At 36.8% G+C, this 17,722-nt stretch overlaps 1 protein-coding gene across 5 annotated transcripts in view; it reads left to right on the top strand.

The window, feature by feature from the left end:
- Positions 1–4,516: 4,516 nt before the first annotated feature.
- Positions 4,517–17,722, top strand: part of TMEM161B (transmembrane protein 161B) — a 68,675-nt gene continuing 55,469 nt past the window's right edge. For 4 of the 5 annotated variants that reach the window (XM_036845982.1, XM_036845981.1, XM_036845987.1 and 1 more), the window contains exon 1: positions 4,517–4,630. In XM_036845982.1, coding sequence (XP_036701877.1) covers positions 4,628–4,630 — 3 coding nt within the window. In that variant the 5' untranslated portion in view covers positions 4,517–4,627. The remainder of the gene's footprint in view (positions 4,631–17,722) is intronic. The other variant, XM_036845989.1, reaches the window with a different exon arrangement.

Raw genomic sequence — 17,722 nt, 5'->3', positions numbered from 1 at the left:
CAGACACGTGAACTAACTTATGTGATTGGACATGTGAATGCATGTTCGCATCTTTGAAAGTTCACAACTTGAAGGTTTGTATGTAGGGGACTTACTGTAATATGATAGATTTACATCCATGTATATTAGTAATTGTGTTACATGTGAGTCAATTAAACATTTCAATTACAAAAATATCATTAAAGTAGATTTTAAAAATATATTCTTGCATATAACTCCTCAGGTTAAAATGCTTTTTCCACCACACTTAGAATAAAATCTAAGCCCTTTCCGGGCTTTCAATGCAACCATAATTTAGCTCTTTCCTACCCCTAAACTTACTCTTCCTGTAGTCACTATGCTCCAACAAGGCAGGCCTTTTTTTCGTTCCCAAAATATTCCAAGATAGTTCATGCCTCAGGGTTTTGCATTTTTGTCCCCTCTGCAAGCAATGGTTTCCCCAATTTCTGCAAAGCTGGATTCTCCTGTCAAAAGGCAGTTTAAATAAAATCACTGTTTTAGAACTTTTCCTTAGTGACCTAATCTAAAATATTCATCTACGTTAATTCCCTGCCTAGCACTATTACTATCTTATATTTTTCTTGTTTATTTATTTATGGTCTATTATCACTAAAATGTAGTAGGGACCACGTCTGCTCTATTTACCACAGTTTCCCCAAGTATAGAAGAGTGACTAGGACAGAGTAGATACTCAATAAATACTTAAAGAATGAATAAAGCTTATTTAGGTTTTAAACTTTTCTAACGGTTTTATTGCTCTCGGTGGTGGCTGTTTAAAGACCTTCCTGATACCAAAAGGTATCAAATGATATCAAGATCCCTTTTATGTACGTTAGTAATCCTTGAAAATGTGCACTGTATAATTTGTGTAAAATTTGCAGGAGTTTTTCCACCAGTCAGATATGTAGTACAGTCCTAGATATAACTATAATAACAAGTAAATAGAGAAAAGGTTCAGAGGGAGGCTACTGAACTATCAAAAAGTTGCAATACACTTCTTTTTTTTTTTTTTTTTTTTTTTTTTTTTTTAAAGTTTTTGGCTGCACCACGCAGCATGTGGGATCCTAGTTCCCTGACCAGGGATCAAACCCGTGCCCCCTGCATTGGAAGCACAGAGTCTTAACCACTGGACCACCAGGGAAATCCCTGCAATACACTTCTGAAGAACATGTGTGTTTGTATGTTTTTCCCAAATTAGAAAGGTGAGAGTAATATAGGTGGATGTTACAAAGCATAATTTTTGGGGGGGGAAAAAAAGCTCCTTTCGTCTACTCCTAAGTAAAAAAATTAAAAAAAAAAATTACCCCCTTACAGAAAGGTTGTTTTAGAGTGGTAATTCCAGTAACGATGATTGATATATTTTTGTTACTTCCTTTTTTACTCTTTGTTCTATACTTAGTTTTTTCACGTCAAAGCAATCATACTGGTCACATTTTCCATTAGAAAGACCAGTTTAATGGCTTTTAAAAAATAGGTAGATAATATTCCACTAAGTATACATGATAGAATTTGACCAATCTCTAATTGTTAAAGTTTTTCCTAATTTTTTATGACGATAAGTATTCCTACGGCTAACATTTTTGTCCATAAATCATTTTAAGGGCAGTTTAACTGAAGTGATTTTTGTCCACAACATTCCTTTAAATGGTATTTCTCAAGGGGAAGAGGGTGGGCAACACAAGAAGGTCCCAGGCATTTATGTCTAATTAGGAAAACAATATACATTGTGCGGAGGTGGGGGGATTACAAAGGCACTGCACAAGAAAGCGTAAGTTATTATATTACTAAAGTAAGGAAAAGCAGTGGAAATTTCTTAGAGGAGCTAATCTGGAAAACATTTTGCAAAGAATATGGAGCTAGACTTCAAAAAAGTGATAGGTCTTAATGGTTGAAAACGTTCCAGATAGGTGGAGGTCCTGAAGGACGAGGTAACAATTTGTTGGTGTTCTTAAGTATTGGAGAACAGTTCTCACTCAGGATAACTCATCACAAAGCCCGAATAGTGAGCAACCAAGATTTTTTAAAATCAAAGATTGGACTCCTAACTCCCTTGACAAAAACAACCAAACTTCTTCTTAATCTCCATCATCCACATCTTTTCCCCCCTTTCATTATTTTCCCCTTTTTCTGTACCTTTGTCAAAGACTCTCATCTATTTTAAGTAATGGAAATAGGTAAATTCCTCTACTTCAAGGCATGTAACCTTACACAACATACTCTGTGGGATTAAAAAAAAGACTGGGAGGTTGCAGCTTTAAAACATGCATGCATTTTAATCTTAAAAAACCCATTACTTATAACAGATTTTTTCACACTGTAACAGAAACATTAAAGGATATTAACCAAGAGTTATTTATCAACTTGCCATATACCAAATAAGGAACATAGAATCCCATGATCTATTTAAAATGATCAGCAGATAACGAATACTGTGATTTCCTTTCATTTACTCCGGCAGGAATGGATTCCAAACTAATCATTTCAGTCTTACTGCCACATAGGAGATGCTTTGTGAACCTCAATGAGGCTGCCAGGTCTAGGGCAGATGTAAGACCCACAGTGTCAGAAAGGAGAGTAAGACTTAGCAGGATGTGTTGTCACTGACAGACTTATAGCCACTTTCCTTCTCCACATTTTCTTCCTCAAGGATCGCAGCTGCTTTCCACAGACACACCTGCCAACAGACTCCAATTCCTCTCTCCCAGTTACCATCTGCAATGCCCTGGGGCTTGTCAATTTACAACCTTGTTCCATACAGCAGAAGTGGAACGAACCCTCAGCGAAGTTCTGGATTCAACCTCAACAGGATCTGTTTCACAAAATATTTCCCAGCCCCACTCCACCTGCAGCTGTTTCCAATGTTAGTACTTATGATTCTTACATCTTTTTTAACTGTCACACTATTCATCTCCCAATAAAATTTAAAGTGAAAACTAATATAGAGTAACTGCCCTGTGCATGCTCCTTTTAGATGGCTGGGAACTCTGATTCTCAGGATCTTTCGACCATTTATAGCCTGGTTATCTGTGCTCTTCAGGTACTTTGGTAAGGAAGGTGAAACTTAACATCTCTAACCACCCCTGCCAACCCAATTTTCTTAAGTTCTTCTGAAGCTTCCTAGTTTCCCGTCTCAATTCCAGCTTTACGACAAAACTGGACCCTATGGCAAAAAGAGATCCCACGGATGAAATTGCAGATACAGTTGGGACTTAAGCAAATATCCCTAAGTTGTGAGATGAATTTCTGGGTTAAAGGTCCTCTGTATATCACTTCAAGCCGGCCATTAGTACTATGTATAACCAAATAAAAAGACAGAGAGTTGATAGGTACAGAAAACAACACAACATTTTGAGAGTATATGGGAGTTGTCTTTTGGAAAAAAAAACCTAGCACAACATTAGAAATTATACGGGAGTTTGACTTTTTTCCATCTGATGACATATACTTTTTTTTTTTTTTTTTTTAAATTTCCGTTATATTCTTTTTTTTTTTTTTGTTTTGTTTTGTTTTTTTTTTTTTTTTTAATTTTTATTTATTATTTATTTATCTATTCATGGCTGTGTTGGGTCTTTGTTTCTGTGCGAGGGCTTTCTCTAGTTGCGGCAAGCGGGGGCCACTCTTCATCGCGGTGCGTGGGCCTCTCACTATCGCAGCCTCTCTCGTTGCGGAGCACAGGCTCCAGACGCGCATGCTCAGTAATTGTGGCTCACGGGCCTAGTTGCTCCGCGGCATGTGGGATCCTCCCAGACCAGGGCTCGAACCCGTGTCCCCTGCATTGGCAGGCAGATTCTCAACCACTGCGCCACCAGGGAAGCCCGACATATACTTTTTAATCTAAATGGAAACCGTCCATACTGGAATGTATTAAATAGGCAGAATTCTCTTGCCGGTTTCTCTGCTCTTGGTAGATGTCCTTCTGGCTTCAGCTGGTACCTGTAACGAAGAAATTTCTCACGAACAAATTCCACTGCCCTGAGAAAGGATAGAGCTGGAAGAGCCACTAAAGCAGGGAGCAGAGACGACAGAGGGACAGGTCTGTAAGGAAAGTCTCCAAGAAAGGGCAGCTAGAAAAACGAGAAGGTAAAAAGAGAAAGGGCGTGGCTGAGCTGAGGCAATTTCAGTGTTGTCTCAGCAAGAGCGGGGCTTAACTGTGGTTTTCTCCCGCAAGAAATCCGCTGGATCTGGAGTCGGCTCCCACCTCATTCACCAACCTTTATCTCCATCACCTTGTAGAGAGAGGCTGCGCTCCTGCCAACACCACCCAACCTACCTCTGGATCCTCGCAGGCGCGACAGTGGCGCGCCGCCCGCCCACCTACCTACCTGTGCTGCGCCTGCGCCTTCCGCGTGCGCTCTCAAGGTCAGCGCCTCCCCCAGTCTCTAACCTAGCGCCCACGGAAGTGGCAATGAAGGACGTCCTGCGTAGCCTCACCTCTGCGTGGCGTGGGGTCGCCGGCGGTCAGCAGAGGGGAGGGACTTCCTGTCCCGCTCAGGCTGAACTTCCGGCAGAGCCGGAAAATCTTCTCCCTCGCGGTGTCGAGTGGATCCCGGCTGTAGAGTGGTGAGGGGAGGTCCCGGACGGCCCCGGCGACTCCTGGGCGCCTGGTCCACGACCTGTCCTTGGCGCCATGGTGAGTACTCCTGTGAGGGCTGGAATAACAACAGTCGGGAGGAAGGGGCCGGGAGGTCAGTCCTGTGAAGGGAGCCGGTCGGGTGCCCAGCTGAGGGAGGATGGAGCGGGCGGGAGCAGTGGGGTGAGCGGTAGGACAGGACCTACCACCTGTCCCGGGGCGCCGGGGCCCCAGAGGAAGCAGCATCTGTCCTGCTCAACCGCGAGATCTGTTCAGGAGTACGGAATAGGTAGTCAGAATGTTCATGGCTCATTTACTGTGTATGGCCGTGGGCCAGGTGGTCCCAGAGTTGACCTTGCCGGTTGATGATCTCCTCCCTTTACTCTCAGCTGTAGGGCAGTGACCAAGAAGTTCAGATCTTAGAAATGCCTATAGCCTTTCCAGGTGGACACAGTACATTCCCTTCTTGTAAAGGATCAACACCTGTCACTTAAAGAAACGGCAAAGTAAAGAAACGGCAAAGTCAGTTTATCTTTCAAACTCGGCCCTTGTGGAGTTGGAAAAGGTGTCAAATAAAAAATCTGGACTTAATAAGCAGGGTCTATATTCGAAAGGAATAGCAAGGGCGTGGGCGAGGGAACTATTGGAGTAGGGAGAGTGCCCTGACCATAAGATCTGCAAGAGTCTCATATGTTAGGCAAAAGAGCTTTTCTTTTATGGGCAGGAGGAAACAAGGCTAGAAAGAACTGGGTGTGGGGAAGTGAGATGAAAGGGATTGGACTGTAAATCAGAGAAAGTTTTACCCCCACGCAAACCTGTTCTGAGGAAAAACTGTTGGGGGGTTGTATCCTGTTTCAGACTGAGGGTGGGCCAAAGTTCAGGAACCTAGGGGAAGAGATCTTGGAATTTGGGTAATGTTTTGTTCCAGTTGCTCGATGGGGACAAGCAGTTCAACTAGTCATTTTTGAAGCAAAGAATGGGAATTTGCAGGCGCTATGTCTGCCCTTGTTATAGGTAAACGAGGTGGGTGGGTAATTCCTGAGTCTTGCTTACCTAAGTCCTATGGGGACTGTTGGTTCTTTGCAGTAAGCCATTTCCAGATCACAGAAGGGTGGCAGTGGGAGGATTTCTTAACCTTTGCTGTTTCCCAATATCACAGGGGTTTGGTAATGTTCAAAATTGTCAGTTACTTGACTGTATAAAAGATTTCAAATCCTCATCTGGAAGACATTCTGTCTTGGAATTTGGAGTTTGCCATATTTTTTCAGGATCAAATGTTGACATTGTTCAGCTGCTGTGTATGATGATTGACTTTTGAATGATTTATAGACACTTAACTGACTGTGAAACAAAAGAACTTCAAAATAATGTGGTTCCTGGTGCTGTCTACCAGCTAACCTCTGACTCTTTTGGGCACTGGTGTGTGTGTGTGTGTGTGTGTGTGTGTGTTTCTTTAAACCTCAGTGAATAGTAACAATTTGTAATCATTAACAGTTTTTTTTTCCTCCTTTTGTATCAGTGAAATTAGACAAAGATAAGGAACAGTAGAACTGGAAGGAACCAAAGATAATAACTAGCGTAACCACCTTCCTCCCTCCCCCAAACCCCAATTTTATAGAGGGAAGGATCTGACGTCTAGAAATAGGCAGTGATTTACCTAAAGTAGCGATAGTTTGGCACAGTCTGGACTATAACCCGAATCTCCAGTTCTTAAATTTCAGCTCAGTTTTTGATATCTTGGTCTGAAAAGTTGAAGATAGGGTGTAATTAAAAACTTTAAATTTATAATTGTCACAAAGAAGCTGAATGTGAACTTGTTCTCAATATTCTGTAGTTATAGAAGTAGAACCCCTCTCCCCCTGCCAGCTCAAAAAAAGGTAGTTTTGTTTTAAGCTAAGGTGAACTCACGATGTTTATCAAAATACCACTTAAGAGAATGTCACCTGGAGAATGTCACCAGGAGCCAGATAGTTTACTCTCCATTTTGTTATTGCTTATAGTTCTGAGTTAATTACTAAGCTTGCAGCTTTACCTTCCCCAACTATGAAATTGATAATGTCTGTATATGCAAGGAAAGGGTTTAGCTATTATATGAAGTGAACAAGGGTTGAATTTGTTTAGGATTCCGCTTAGTTGAATTGAGGTCTTGTGCACTGCTTGGTCCTAATGATATAATGAAAAGGGCACAGAAGTCAGAAAACCCAGATTCTGCCCATTATTATATGAATTTGGCAAAATCACTCAACATAGATAAGAATGCCAATTTCCTTCTAGATAAGTGGAACTTGATAGGAATTAAAACACCTTTCAACTCTAATATTTATGATTCTGTGACTTCACCCAGGACTTTTTTCAGAATTTTCAGAAAGTTTCTGATTAAGTAAAATTTAGTCTGATTTCCACTGTCCTGTCCCCCCATCCCTCCTTTGGTTTCTCAAGTTGGATTTTTTTTTTGTTAATCATTCACCTTTTCATTTTTTAATATATCAGGTTGGTAATACTTGGAATCTTTGTCAATATGTTTGGTCAAGTATTTTACTACTGTTTTAAATACAACCATAGAATGGAAAGCAAAGCCTTTTTTATTTTACACCTTGATTTTATTTTTGTTTTAGTCGATATAAACTCATGATCAAGACCAAAAATACTGAGTATTCACTCTTAATTTTTTTGCTTTCATGATGTGAGAATGGATAGTCCATAGAAAATTTACTAAAGGAATAAAGCTATTTTATTATACTTTTTGAAAATTATAGACAAACTTTAATCAAATAGATCTTTACACCATTTAGGCTGCTTTGTGGGAGAAAAGTAGATTAGAGCTAACTCCTGGAATTGCAGGAATCGCATGGCTTATTTTATCTGTGTAACATCCTCTAGTAACTTTTACTGTGGGATTGTGCTGCGGTGTGTTGGTTGTGAAAAAAAGGTTGTGAACCTCTGCCTTAATCAGAGTTAATGAGAAAGTTTTCTTTTTGGGGAATGGGGAGGGCTGTTGGGAAGAGATAATGTGGTATAAGTTATAAGAGAAATACATGTAATGTGTTTAAAGAATAGTACAGAGGAAAGAAATTAATTCTAATGGGGGGTTGGGAGTCATGTAATAGGTGACTTCAACTGAGTTTTGAAAAGTGGATTAGGACACCAATTCTCAACTTAAGTTCCCATAGGATTCACCTGTGATGCTTGATAAAAATGCTTATCTGGTCTCCATTATTGGGGGGTGGAGTCTGAGAATTTAATTTTTAATGAGTTTTACAGTTAAGTCTGAAAGTCGTGGTCCTTAAAGCACTTTGAAGGAAATGTAATGCAGACATTAGAAACTTTGATGGAGATATTGATGTTTTTGTGCTGAGTGATAATCAGATGTGTGGTTTGTTGATGTGGTGGATTACTTTAATTGATTTTTGAGTGTTGAACTAGCCTCAAATACCTGGAATAAATTCTGCTTTGTTGTGGTGTATAATTCTTCTTATACACTGTTGAATTTGATTTGCTGGTATTTTGTTTAGGCTTTTTGCATCTATGTTCATGACAGATACTGGTCTGTAGTTTTTGTTTGTTTTTCTTGCCTTTGCCTGGTTTTGGTAGTAGGGTAATGCTGTCCTCATAGAATGAGTTAGGAAGTATTCCCTCAGCTTCTGTCCTCTGAAAGAGATTGTAGAGACTTGGTATAATTTCTTCCTTAAATGTTTGGTAGAATTCACCAGTGCACCCTACTGGGCCTGGTGCTTTTTGTTTTGGAAGGTTATTAATTATTGGCTCAATTTCTTTAGTAGGTATAGGCCTATTCAGATTGTCTATTTCTTGTGTCAGTTTTGGCAAATTGTATTTTTCAGAAATTGGTTAATTTCATCCAGGTTATAAAATTTGTGGGCATAAACTTGTTCATAGTGCTTCTTTATTATCCTTTTAATGTCCATGGATCTGTAGTGATATCCCCTCTGTCATTTCTGATATTAGTAATTTGTGTCCTCTCTTTTTTTCTTACTTGGCTTGTCTAGAGGCTTATTGATTTTATTGATCTTTTCAAAGAACCAGCTTTTGGTTTTATTGATTTTTCTCTGTTGGTTTCCTCTTTTCAATTTCATTGAAAATAATTCACATTATTTCTTTGCTTTTGCTTACTTTGGATTTAGTTTGCTCTTTTTCTTATTTTGTTAGGTGGAACCTTAGGTGATTGATTTGAGATCTCTTCTAATATATGCATTCAATGCTGTAAATTTCCCTCTAATCACTGCTTTTGCTGTATCCCATAAAATTTGATTAGTTGTGTTTTCATTTTCATTTAGTTCATAGAAATTAATGTTTTTAATTTCTCTTGAGATTTCCTCTCTGACCCCTGTGTTATTTAGAAACATGTTGTTTAGTCTCCATGTATTTTGGGATATTCCGGTTGTTTTCTGTTACTGATTTCTAGTTTAATCCCATTGTGATCTGAGGGCAGACAATGTATGTTTTCTATCCTTTTGTTAAATGTTTTATGGCCCAGAATGTGCAGTTTGAAGGATGGATTCTGGTCAGGTTTCATCACTTTGCCACATAGTGGCAGAGATTTGGGCCTCTTCTCAGTTCTCTGACTTTTCCTCCACTTCTTTACTAATTCTTTCCAAAAGAGGCTTAGTTCAAATAATCGTAGAGACTGTTCTCTTGGTTAGCATTTGGTTGATTCAAGGTTGATTCTTATGACTGGTTTATACTTTGGGCTCTGTCCACTTTTTAGATAATTAGTTTGCTTGTTTGCTCTGGGATAGAAACTTAAAGCAAATATAATTGATTTTAGAAAATCAGAACATATTCTAAAGTGTTCATTTTTTAAGAGAGAATTTATTATTTTCTTACTGTTTTGCCATGGTTTTCCCATGTTACTAAGTCAAGAATGAACACCAACTTGCCCCAAAGGAACTTTGAAGAAATAAACCCGTTTTGTACACTGCCCTCCTACTCTTTCTGTACCACCTACCCTTGAGTTACAGAAAAAAAAAAAAAAAATCTTTAAAGTCCTGGTGAGATGAACATTCTCCTGTTTTTAACTGAAATGATTGTGTCTTTTGTTTCACCAAACACTTAAAAATCATGCTTTTACTTCAAAAGTATTTGTTCAGTCATTCATTCATTGTCTGTTAAGCAGTATCTGTATGTCATGTACTGTTCTTGGCAACAGAGATATAACTGTTTATAAAACAGAGACATTCCTGTCTTTATGGACCTTATGTTTTATTGAGAGAGTCTGACAATAATCAAATGAGACATAATATTTTTTAGTCGTGGTAAATACAATAAGGAAAGATAGAACAGAGTTAAGGAAATGATTGAAGTGGTTATTTTAGATAGCGCATTCAGGGAAAGCCACAATGAGGAGGTGACATTGAAATAGATTTGAGTTCATATATATATTCAGCCTATATACCTGGTATCTTTGAATATGTGTTTATGAACTGCACCCTAGAAAAGTGTTATAGTGTCAGGCACAAAGCTCATAGTTTCTTTAACTATAGTGGGAATCTTACAATAAAGCCATGTATTATCATCTTTCCATACAGTGAACAGAAAAATAATAGAAATGTGTTTTTTTAAATCGTATATTAGTAGGTGATATTATATTTTACTGAATAGATTACATTTTTTATGCCACATATTTTTAGTCTTTTAAGTTGTTACAGATCTTGGGAGAATATAACTTATTCACTCAAAATATTCTGATTTTACATTGTATCTTTACTTACATTAAACAGACTTAGTAATTCTTTTGTTAAAGTAAATTAAATATCTTTTATGTTTTGACCATAAACAAAGATTTAGAAAAACCTGAGATAATTTCACCTTTTGATACTTTGATGTTGAAGCTCAGGATTTAATATCTGATATTAATTAATACAGTGTTTTATTTATTTTTTAAAAATTGTAAGATGTTACAAAAACCAACTGCTCAAACATGCGTATCTTTAAAAATGACTTTGGGAAGAATACAATAAATATATGGCATTGAAAGTCTGCTTGAACCAGAACTAGATGACCTCCATAGTTTGTTTCAAGGTTCTGTGATTCTGAATGTGTGATTTTGTGAATGTTATTGATGTACTTTTAGTTGAATGTACATTGAGGGGACAAAGGAGGGAATATTCAATTTGTATGGAGTTTAAGAAGGATTTCACAAAGGATTGATTGGACTAGGTCTTTAAGGGTAAGTAGTGGAATTACGTCAGGTAGATAAGAAATTGAGTGTTACTTTTCCTCAATAGCAATAATAGCTACATTTATTTAAAGTCAATATTTATCTACTCTACTTATATTAACTTAACTAAATACTTATAAAGTTATTCAGTCTTGGGTTTTTTTTTTTTTTTTAACTTCCTACTTTTTTTTTTTTTAATCTGTGTATTTTACCTACTTTTTTTTTTTAACCTCTGTTTTACAGATGTAGAAATGGAGGCACAGCAACATTAGAGTAATTCATCCAAAATCACATCTAGTGGTGGTGGAATTTGACTTCTAAATCAGGCTGTTTGGCCACTGTAGTGTTGTGCCAATCTTATTGTTTATCTTTGATAAGTTTTAACTTATGAAAGGATTGAATTTCAAAAACATTTTCCTATAGAAGTAATGTTATAATTAGTGATTATATTTCTAGAAAATCCTTCCCAACCTAGTTACTACCTAGTATCACATCTCATGGTATTAGAGAAATTAATTATTACTGTCATGTGTAGTGCTAATGATTGGCATTTCTAACTCAGATGCTAAATACATCTGACACTGCTGCAGTAAGTCACAATAAGGATTCTGTCATATTCCTTTTACCTTAACTGGCACTCCTTCACGCCAAAGCATTAATTTCCCTTAGGCCTGGGGTTGAACTAGTAACACTGATGAAGTGTGGAGCAATTAGAGAACTGGGGATGAGGACCTGTGGTGAATTGGAATTTCTTATCAGCGTAAGCATGTAGTGTGTCACATTTGTTCCAAGCCTGTCTCACAGCCCATTTCTTTTCCTGAGGGCTCTCAGGATTGGCTTGCTCCTTTTCTTTTCACTTGGATTGCCTATTGCTTGCAACTAGAACTTTGTTCCCTCCCTGAGTTGCAAAGAATGTGGTCTTGTAGAGTATCTTGCTTTCCCTCCCAGACATTCAGCACACTCTAGTAAAGGTTTTTACTGCTAGAAGAATTTGTAAAAGTTATCTCCCCATGAAACTTCTGAGAGACCATAAACTAATTATCTAGCTAGCTAGCTAGGTATTTATTATAAAGATCCTTTAGGGAAAAAAATTGAAGTGCTAGATGATAATGATGAATCTTTGCAATAAATTCTTGGAAGTAGAGAGGTTTGGATTGTGAAGAAGAGATGAGATGGAAATACTAAGGGGCATTGGTTAGAGAAAGGGAGACTTTTCTCCAACAGTAGAAATTACTTAGGAAGTAGGAACTTCAACAAGCTCCATATTATAAATATATGATAGTAGACTGCCATCAGTTAATGTCACAGATAAGGCACTGCTAAGGCTATGGCCATTTTTCTTTTTTTAAATAAACTTAATACTTTTATCTTTGTGATAAGTAATAAAAGCCTTTTGAAACAGTAATCTTGAATTGCTTGTTTTTTATATATAGTTTTAATGTCTGCCCTTTACACAGTGCTTAGCTGATTTTTGTTATCTTCTACCTGTTGATTTCCACTGTTTGCCTACGTGCAATGATCCACTTAGAAAAAGCAGTGCCATAGTTGCCTGTTTCCTTTTCCTGAAAGAAAAAGTCATACTGGAGGGTTCTGCTCAACTAAAACTTTATTAACTTGAGTGTTTATTAAGTATTTTTATCATTTCTGAAGATTTTGGCTATTTTTATGGTGAGTATAAATAATTGATTAGAAAATAGTTCCAGTTCTTTATGGTTTATGGGCATATGCGTTTAAGTGTTCCATGACTAGAATCATTTATTTCTGGATACAGTCTTGCTCAAAAGAGAAGCCATGCCTTTTTTTCCCTCGAAAGTTTTGCTTTTATTAGTAGCTAATTCATCAGTAGAATTTTACTTCTGTTTAAGTTTATGCTTACTGACTTCCCGCTCTGTTCCCTATTGTCTTAATTAACGTTAAGACAATGAAGCCTTACTGTATCATTTATTCCTAGACAGTTTAGTTGTTTGGATAGGTCAGATGTTTCATGTTGATTATACTAATCTTTTCCTAGTCTAATTTTTAAGCCATAAAGGAATTTGAAAAGAATCTGGATAGCTGCAATTAGAATTGCCAATGAAATACGTATTCCAGTCAGGAGGGACAGATAAGAAAGCTTTGGTAAAATTCATTGTAGTATAAGTAGTAACTTTAACTGAGACGTTAGTTCTTTAAAACTATTTTTAAATTTGATTTCAACTAACATTTATTGAGTACTTATTCTTGACTTTAATAGAGAGTTTCTCAATCATTACTGTCAGAAGTAGTTATGGTCATCATAGTTCTTTCTCTTGATAGTCACTAAAAAATTTTTCAAATCATAAAGAAAATCATTTAATAAGAGAGAATTGGCCAAGTAGCTAAGTTTAAAAAAAGAAAAAAAAAAAAGGACTCTAGAACCTCTGGCATTCACAAATCTCCTAAGAGAAATTCCTGCAAACCACTATTTGAGGTAAGATGCTGGGCAGTGGGCTAGGTGTACTCCTTTACATTAACTTGGAGCTCTGATTTCTATGCAGGTCTCCTATAAATATTAGCTCATTTAATTCTTATGAGGAAGTGATAATTATTCATTCCCATTAGCAATAACCACGTATCACAGGCTTTGATGGTGGTTTAGAAATGGTAAATATGTGAATGCCAGCAATCTATTGTTTATTTAATTAAAGTATTGCAGTCATCATCAGTAAGCTTTTTTAAGATTTGGGAGATCATTTGCCAACTCCTGTCATTTTGTAGATAAGGAATGAGTCCTAGAGAGGGCTTGTCTAGTTGCTGTACTAATGCTAGTTAGTGACAGAACTACCTCGATTCTAGTGTTTAATTACTCAACATATTAAAATATTAACAATGAATGCATTTTTCTAACAGTTAATATTAGGGGTGCACATTAAGTTTTCTTGGCTTTTGTATTTGGCTTAAAATTTAGAGATAAGCTGAAATTTTTATTTTGAATTGCTTAATAAAGCTTTATTAGCACACTTAACCAAAGTTTGAAAGTATTTGCAATACTTACTGCATTAAATTGAGAGGATTATCTTATAAAAATAGCTACAACTCTTTGCGTTTTTTATTTTTAACATCTTTATTGGAGTATAATTGCTTTACAATGGTGTGTTAGTTTCTGCTTTATAACAAAGTGAATCATCTGTACATATACATATATCCCCATATCTCTTTCCTCTTGCGTCTCCCTCCCTCCTACCCTCCCTATCCCACCCCAAAAATAGCTACAACTCTTAACTCTGAGGTATGCAGAGTGCATGATGTATTGTCTTTCAGTCTTAAAGTGAATAATTTTCTTCTTTATTGTAAATAAAGTTCAGTGTTTGGCATGTATAGGAAACTGAATACAGTGAAGAACAGTGGGCAAATTTTTGCTTTATCCTTTTATTTCATCTAAAAAGTAAATATTCGACTTGTAATGAAAGCCTGCCTTGCAAGGCGCTTTTCTGGGAATGGAGTTGGGGCTGAAGAAATGAGTTAAATACAGTTCTAGTGGGGGAGAGACCCTTAAATTACAGCTCAGCATAATAAAGTCTGTTTTGGAGTTACGCATATGTTTTTTAGTAGCCAGGAAGGTTTTATAGAGGAAATGAATGTTGAGGAATGAGGAGGAATTGGTTAGAATAAGCAAGATGATTTGTAAATGTCAAATATAAATTTATTAGTTTTGACTAATAGCTTTTTTGAATATAGATCTGTAGGGAAATTTTTTATATTGTCAGAAAATACTCTTACAGTTAAGGAAGAGTGGCAGAATTTAGGGATGTCTTACATTAAACCTTTTGTTTGTTATTTATCAGTATTATAATAAAACATTTATGCCTGTTTTGCTTAGAGATAAAGTAGTTTGTTAACATCTTTAAAAATATTTAAGTTTTCATCAACATTTTAATGACTGTATGGTATTGCTTTACATGAGATATTGCATAATTTATTCAACCTACTATAACTGGAAAATTATCTTTTAAACAACTAGGGACTTCCCTGGTGGCGCAGTGGCTAAGAATCCACCTGCCATTGCAGGAGACACAGGTTTGCGCCCTGGTCCGGGAAGATCCCACATGCCGCGGAGCAACTAAGCCCGCGAGCCACAACTACTGAGCCTACGCTCTAGAGCGTGCGAGCCACAACTACTGAGCGCATGTGCCACAAGTACTGAAGCCCGCACGCCTAGAGCCTGTGCTCCGCAACAAGAGAAGCCACCGCAATGAAAAGCCCGCATGCCGCAACGAAGAGTAGCCCCCGCTCGCCGCAACTAGAGAAAGCCATTTGCAGCAATGAAGACCCAACGCAGCCCAAAATAAATAAATAAAATAAATAAATTTATAAAAAAATAAAATAAAATAAACAACTATTAATTTCAACACATATGGTGTTGAAATTAATAAAATGATTTATAAATTATATTTAATTAGAGTGTCCTGTACCCTTGGGAAAAAGCATCTTGATCCTTGTATTCTATTTGTTGTTGGTCTTCCACTTTGCCTTATCAATTTATATCATAAGAAAAATATCTTAAGTTTTTTTCTAAGTTTAATCAAATTCTGAAAAACGGCTTTCTATCATCATCTTCAGCAGAAAATCTGGAGCTGCTGTTACTGAATATAGTTATGTCAAATTCATGCATTCTACTATGTTGTAGGTCTAATTAAGATATTTAGGGTGAACCGAGGCATTTTATTGAAGGTTTGTGGTTTTGGACCTTAGTTTTAAAGTACATTAAATTTCTTATTCTGAATTCGGAAACAATAAAAATTTCTGCTTGTACTTTTTACTCTAAAGAAATTAAATTTTGTGGTGCAGAACATCAATGTTGGCAAACCGGACTAATTCTGTAAACATTTAAATTTGAAAACCCATGTCGTTTGAGTTCAAATCATAGTTGTTGATAATTATGTTTTCCAATTCCCTTTCTGTCATTTTACCTTCTATATATTATGTGTATATAATTCTATTTGTAGTAACAATTTAACTATATGAAATTGCTGTTTTGTAGGTCAAAACAAATATCTGATTTCATATGATTCAATCAATAAGTCTGTTAAATATCAATAGGTGACTTTATTCATATTCTTTAACAGCTTTCCTACCAAAACCTTTTATTTTCATTTCATTTGTTTAGCAAAGACCTCCTTATTTTCAGGTCTGTTTACTCTGTCTGTAAGGGCTGGAGCTATGATATAAAACCAGATAAAGGCCATGATAGCCTGTATGGTCAACCCTGGGATTCTAGGGATGGTCTGTGGGGAGGAATTCTCCCTGCCTATTCATGATTGTTTTATGCTTTTATCCGCTTTGGCATTATATGGAAGAATTTCTCTTCTGGGTGAAATTTAGATAGCCTTCAATTCTATTAAAGAACTTATTGGAAGTAATTGTTTATAAAAATGCAGCTTGGGTTTGTCAGTCATCTACATGTATAAGTTCATCAGACCTTTCTTAAGTTTCTGGACATCCTCTCAGTCACATTGCCAAGATCTTGACCTTGATGCGGTTATTTTTCAAGATCTCTCAAACTTTGTCCACTTTGGTCATTTCTTTGGCTCTTTTGACCAGCTACTTAATTATCCTGCAGATTTAACCTTTAACTCCATGTCTTTCATTTCTCTGATGTTGTACCTGAGCTACTGAGTCATGCAGACTTGTAGTTGCTTGGCAATTATTCATTCAGTTCTTCCATTAACTTTTATGTCAAAATTCTCACGACTTGCTGCCCCTCCCCTCTTTTGTTTTACAGATCAACTCCCTACCCCATCATGGTTTTTAGGGAATGATCTGAAGACTTTGAAGTGATATGTAATGAGTTTTCCAAAATGACTATACCCAGTGGAAAGCAGGACATCAAAAATCTTGACCTAGTTTTTCCTTATCCCACCCCAGCCAAGTTATGTAACCTTTGAAGACCTCAGTTTTTCAATTTAATATGTCTCTATACCTTTTGTGCTTCTGTTCAGTAGAACAAGGTCTCATAAAGTTTTACTTTCAACTTAGGCCTTTGGTCTCATCTATTTCTGATTCATAAGCAATACCCACAGTTAACTCCTTTTTAGAATATTTAGCAGCCCCCTTATATTGGTTCCTTCCCTTTTGCCTTAAGTATGTATATTTTCCCCCTTACAAATGTATATTTTTATATGTGAACCTTTCTAGTAACTGTCAGATTTTCCTCTTACTGCTTAATTTTTCCAAGGAATAATTATGGCCATTATTCTCATTTTATCTTTACATAATCATTTAAGTTTAATCTTTACCTACTGATACTTTTCTTGCAGAGATAATTATTAACCTCATGCCTAATTCCTTTTTTTTCCTCTAAAAAAATGTTCTTAATTTTGCTCTTGTTTTTGAAGCTGTTTTAGTTTAGGCTTTTATGGTGTTGGTTGGACTATTTCAGCAGATATCTAATCTAGCTCTTTGCTTCCAATTACTTTTACCCACCTCCACTTTATTTTTCCACTGTAGTGGCAGAGTTATCCTTCCAAAATATATTTGGTTTAGTTACTTCTGGGCTTAGGATCCTGGACTTATTTCTAAGTACCTGCAGAAGAGTCCATTTTGGGCAGCCCATACCAAAATCTAGCTGTGTGGAACTGCTCATTATTTTAGCTCATGCCATTTACATTCTTGGTACAAATAGGTGTATCTGTCTAAACTTGTATTCCTTTCCTGTCTGACAATGGGATACTACTTTAACCTTGTGACATTGGTTTAGATGTCAGCTCTGTGAACAACTCTTTCCCAGTTCTCTAATGTAGATTTAATCACTGCCTTTCCTGGAATGCTCCCATAACACTGTGCACTGACCTCTACCATACCACTTATCACATATTATTTGTGGGTGGCATGAGGGGTGGTTAACATTTTAATAGTTTGATAAAATCAACACGTGATGGAAGAAATAAGTTGTCCTCTTACCTTGAACTTAGATGTGGATTGTTTGCAAGACCTAAGGTAGACTAGATTGTAGCCAAATC

Source organism: Balaenoptera musculus, chromosome 3, assembly GCF_009873245.2.
Source record: "Balaenoptera musculus isolate JJ_BM4_2016_0621 chromosome 3, mBalMus1.pri.v3, whole genome shotgun sequence".
In the NCBI taxonomy this organism is placed as follows: domain Eukaryota; kingdom Metazoa; phylum Chordata; class Mammalia; order Artiodactyla; family Balaenopteridae; genus Balaenoptera; species Balaenoptera musculus.
This window is presented reverse-complemented; position numbering and strand designations above follow the sequence as displayed.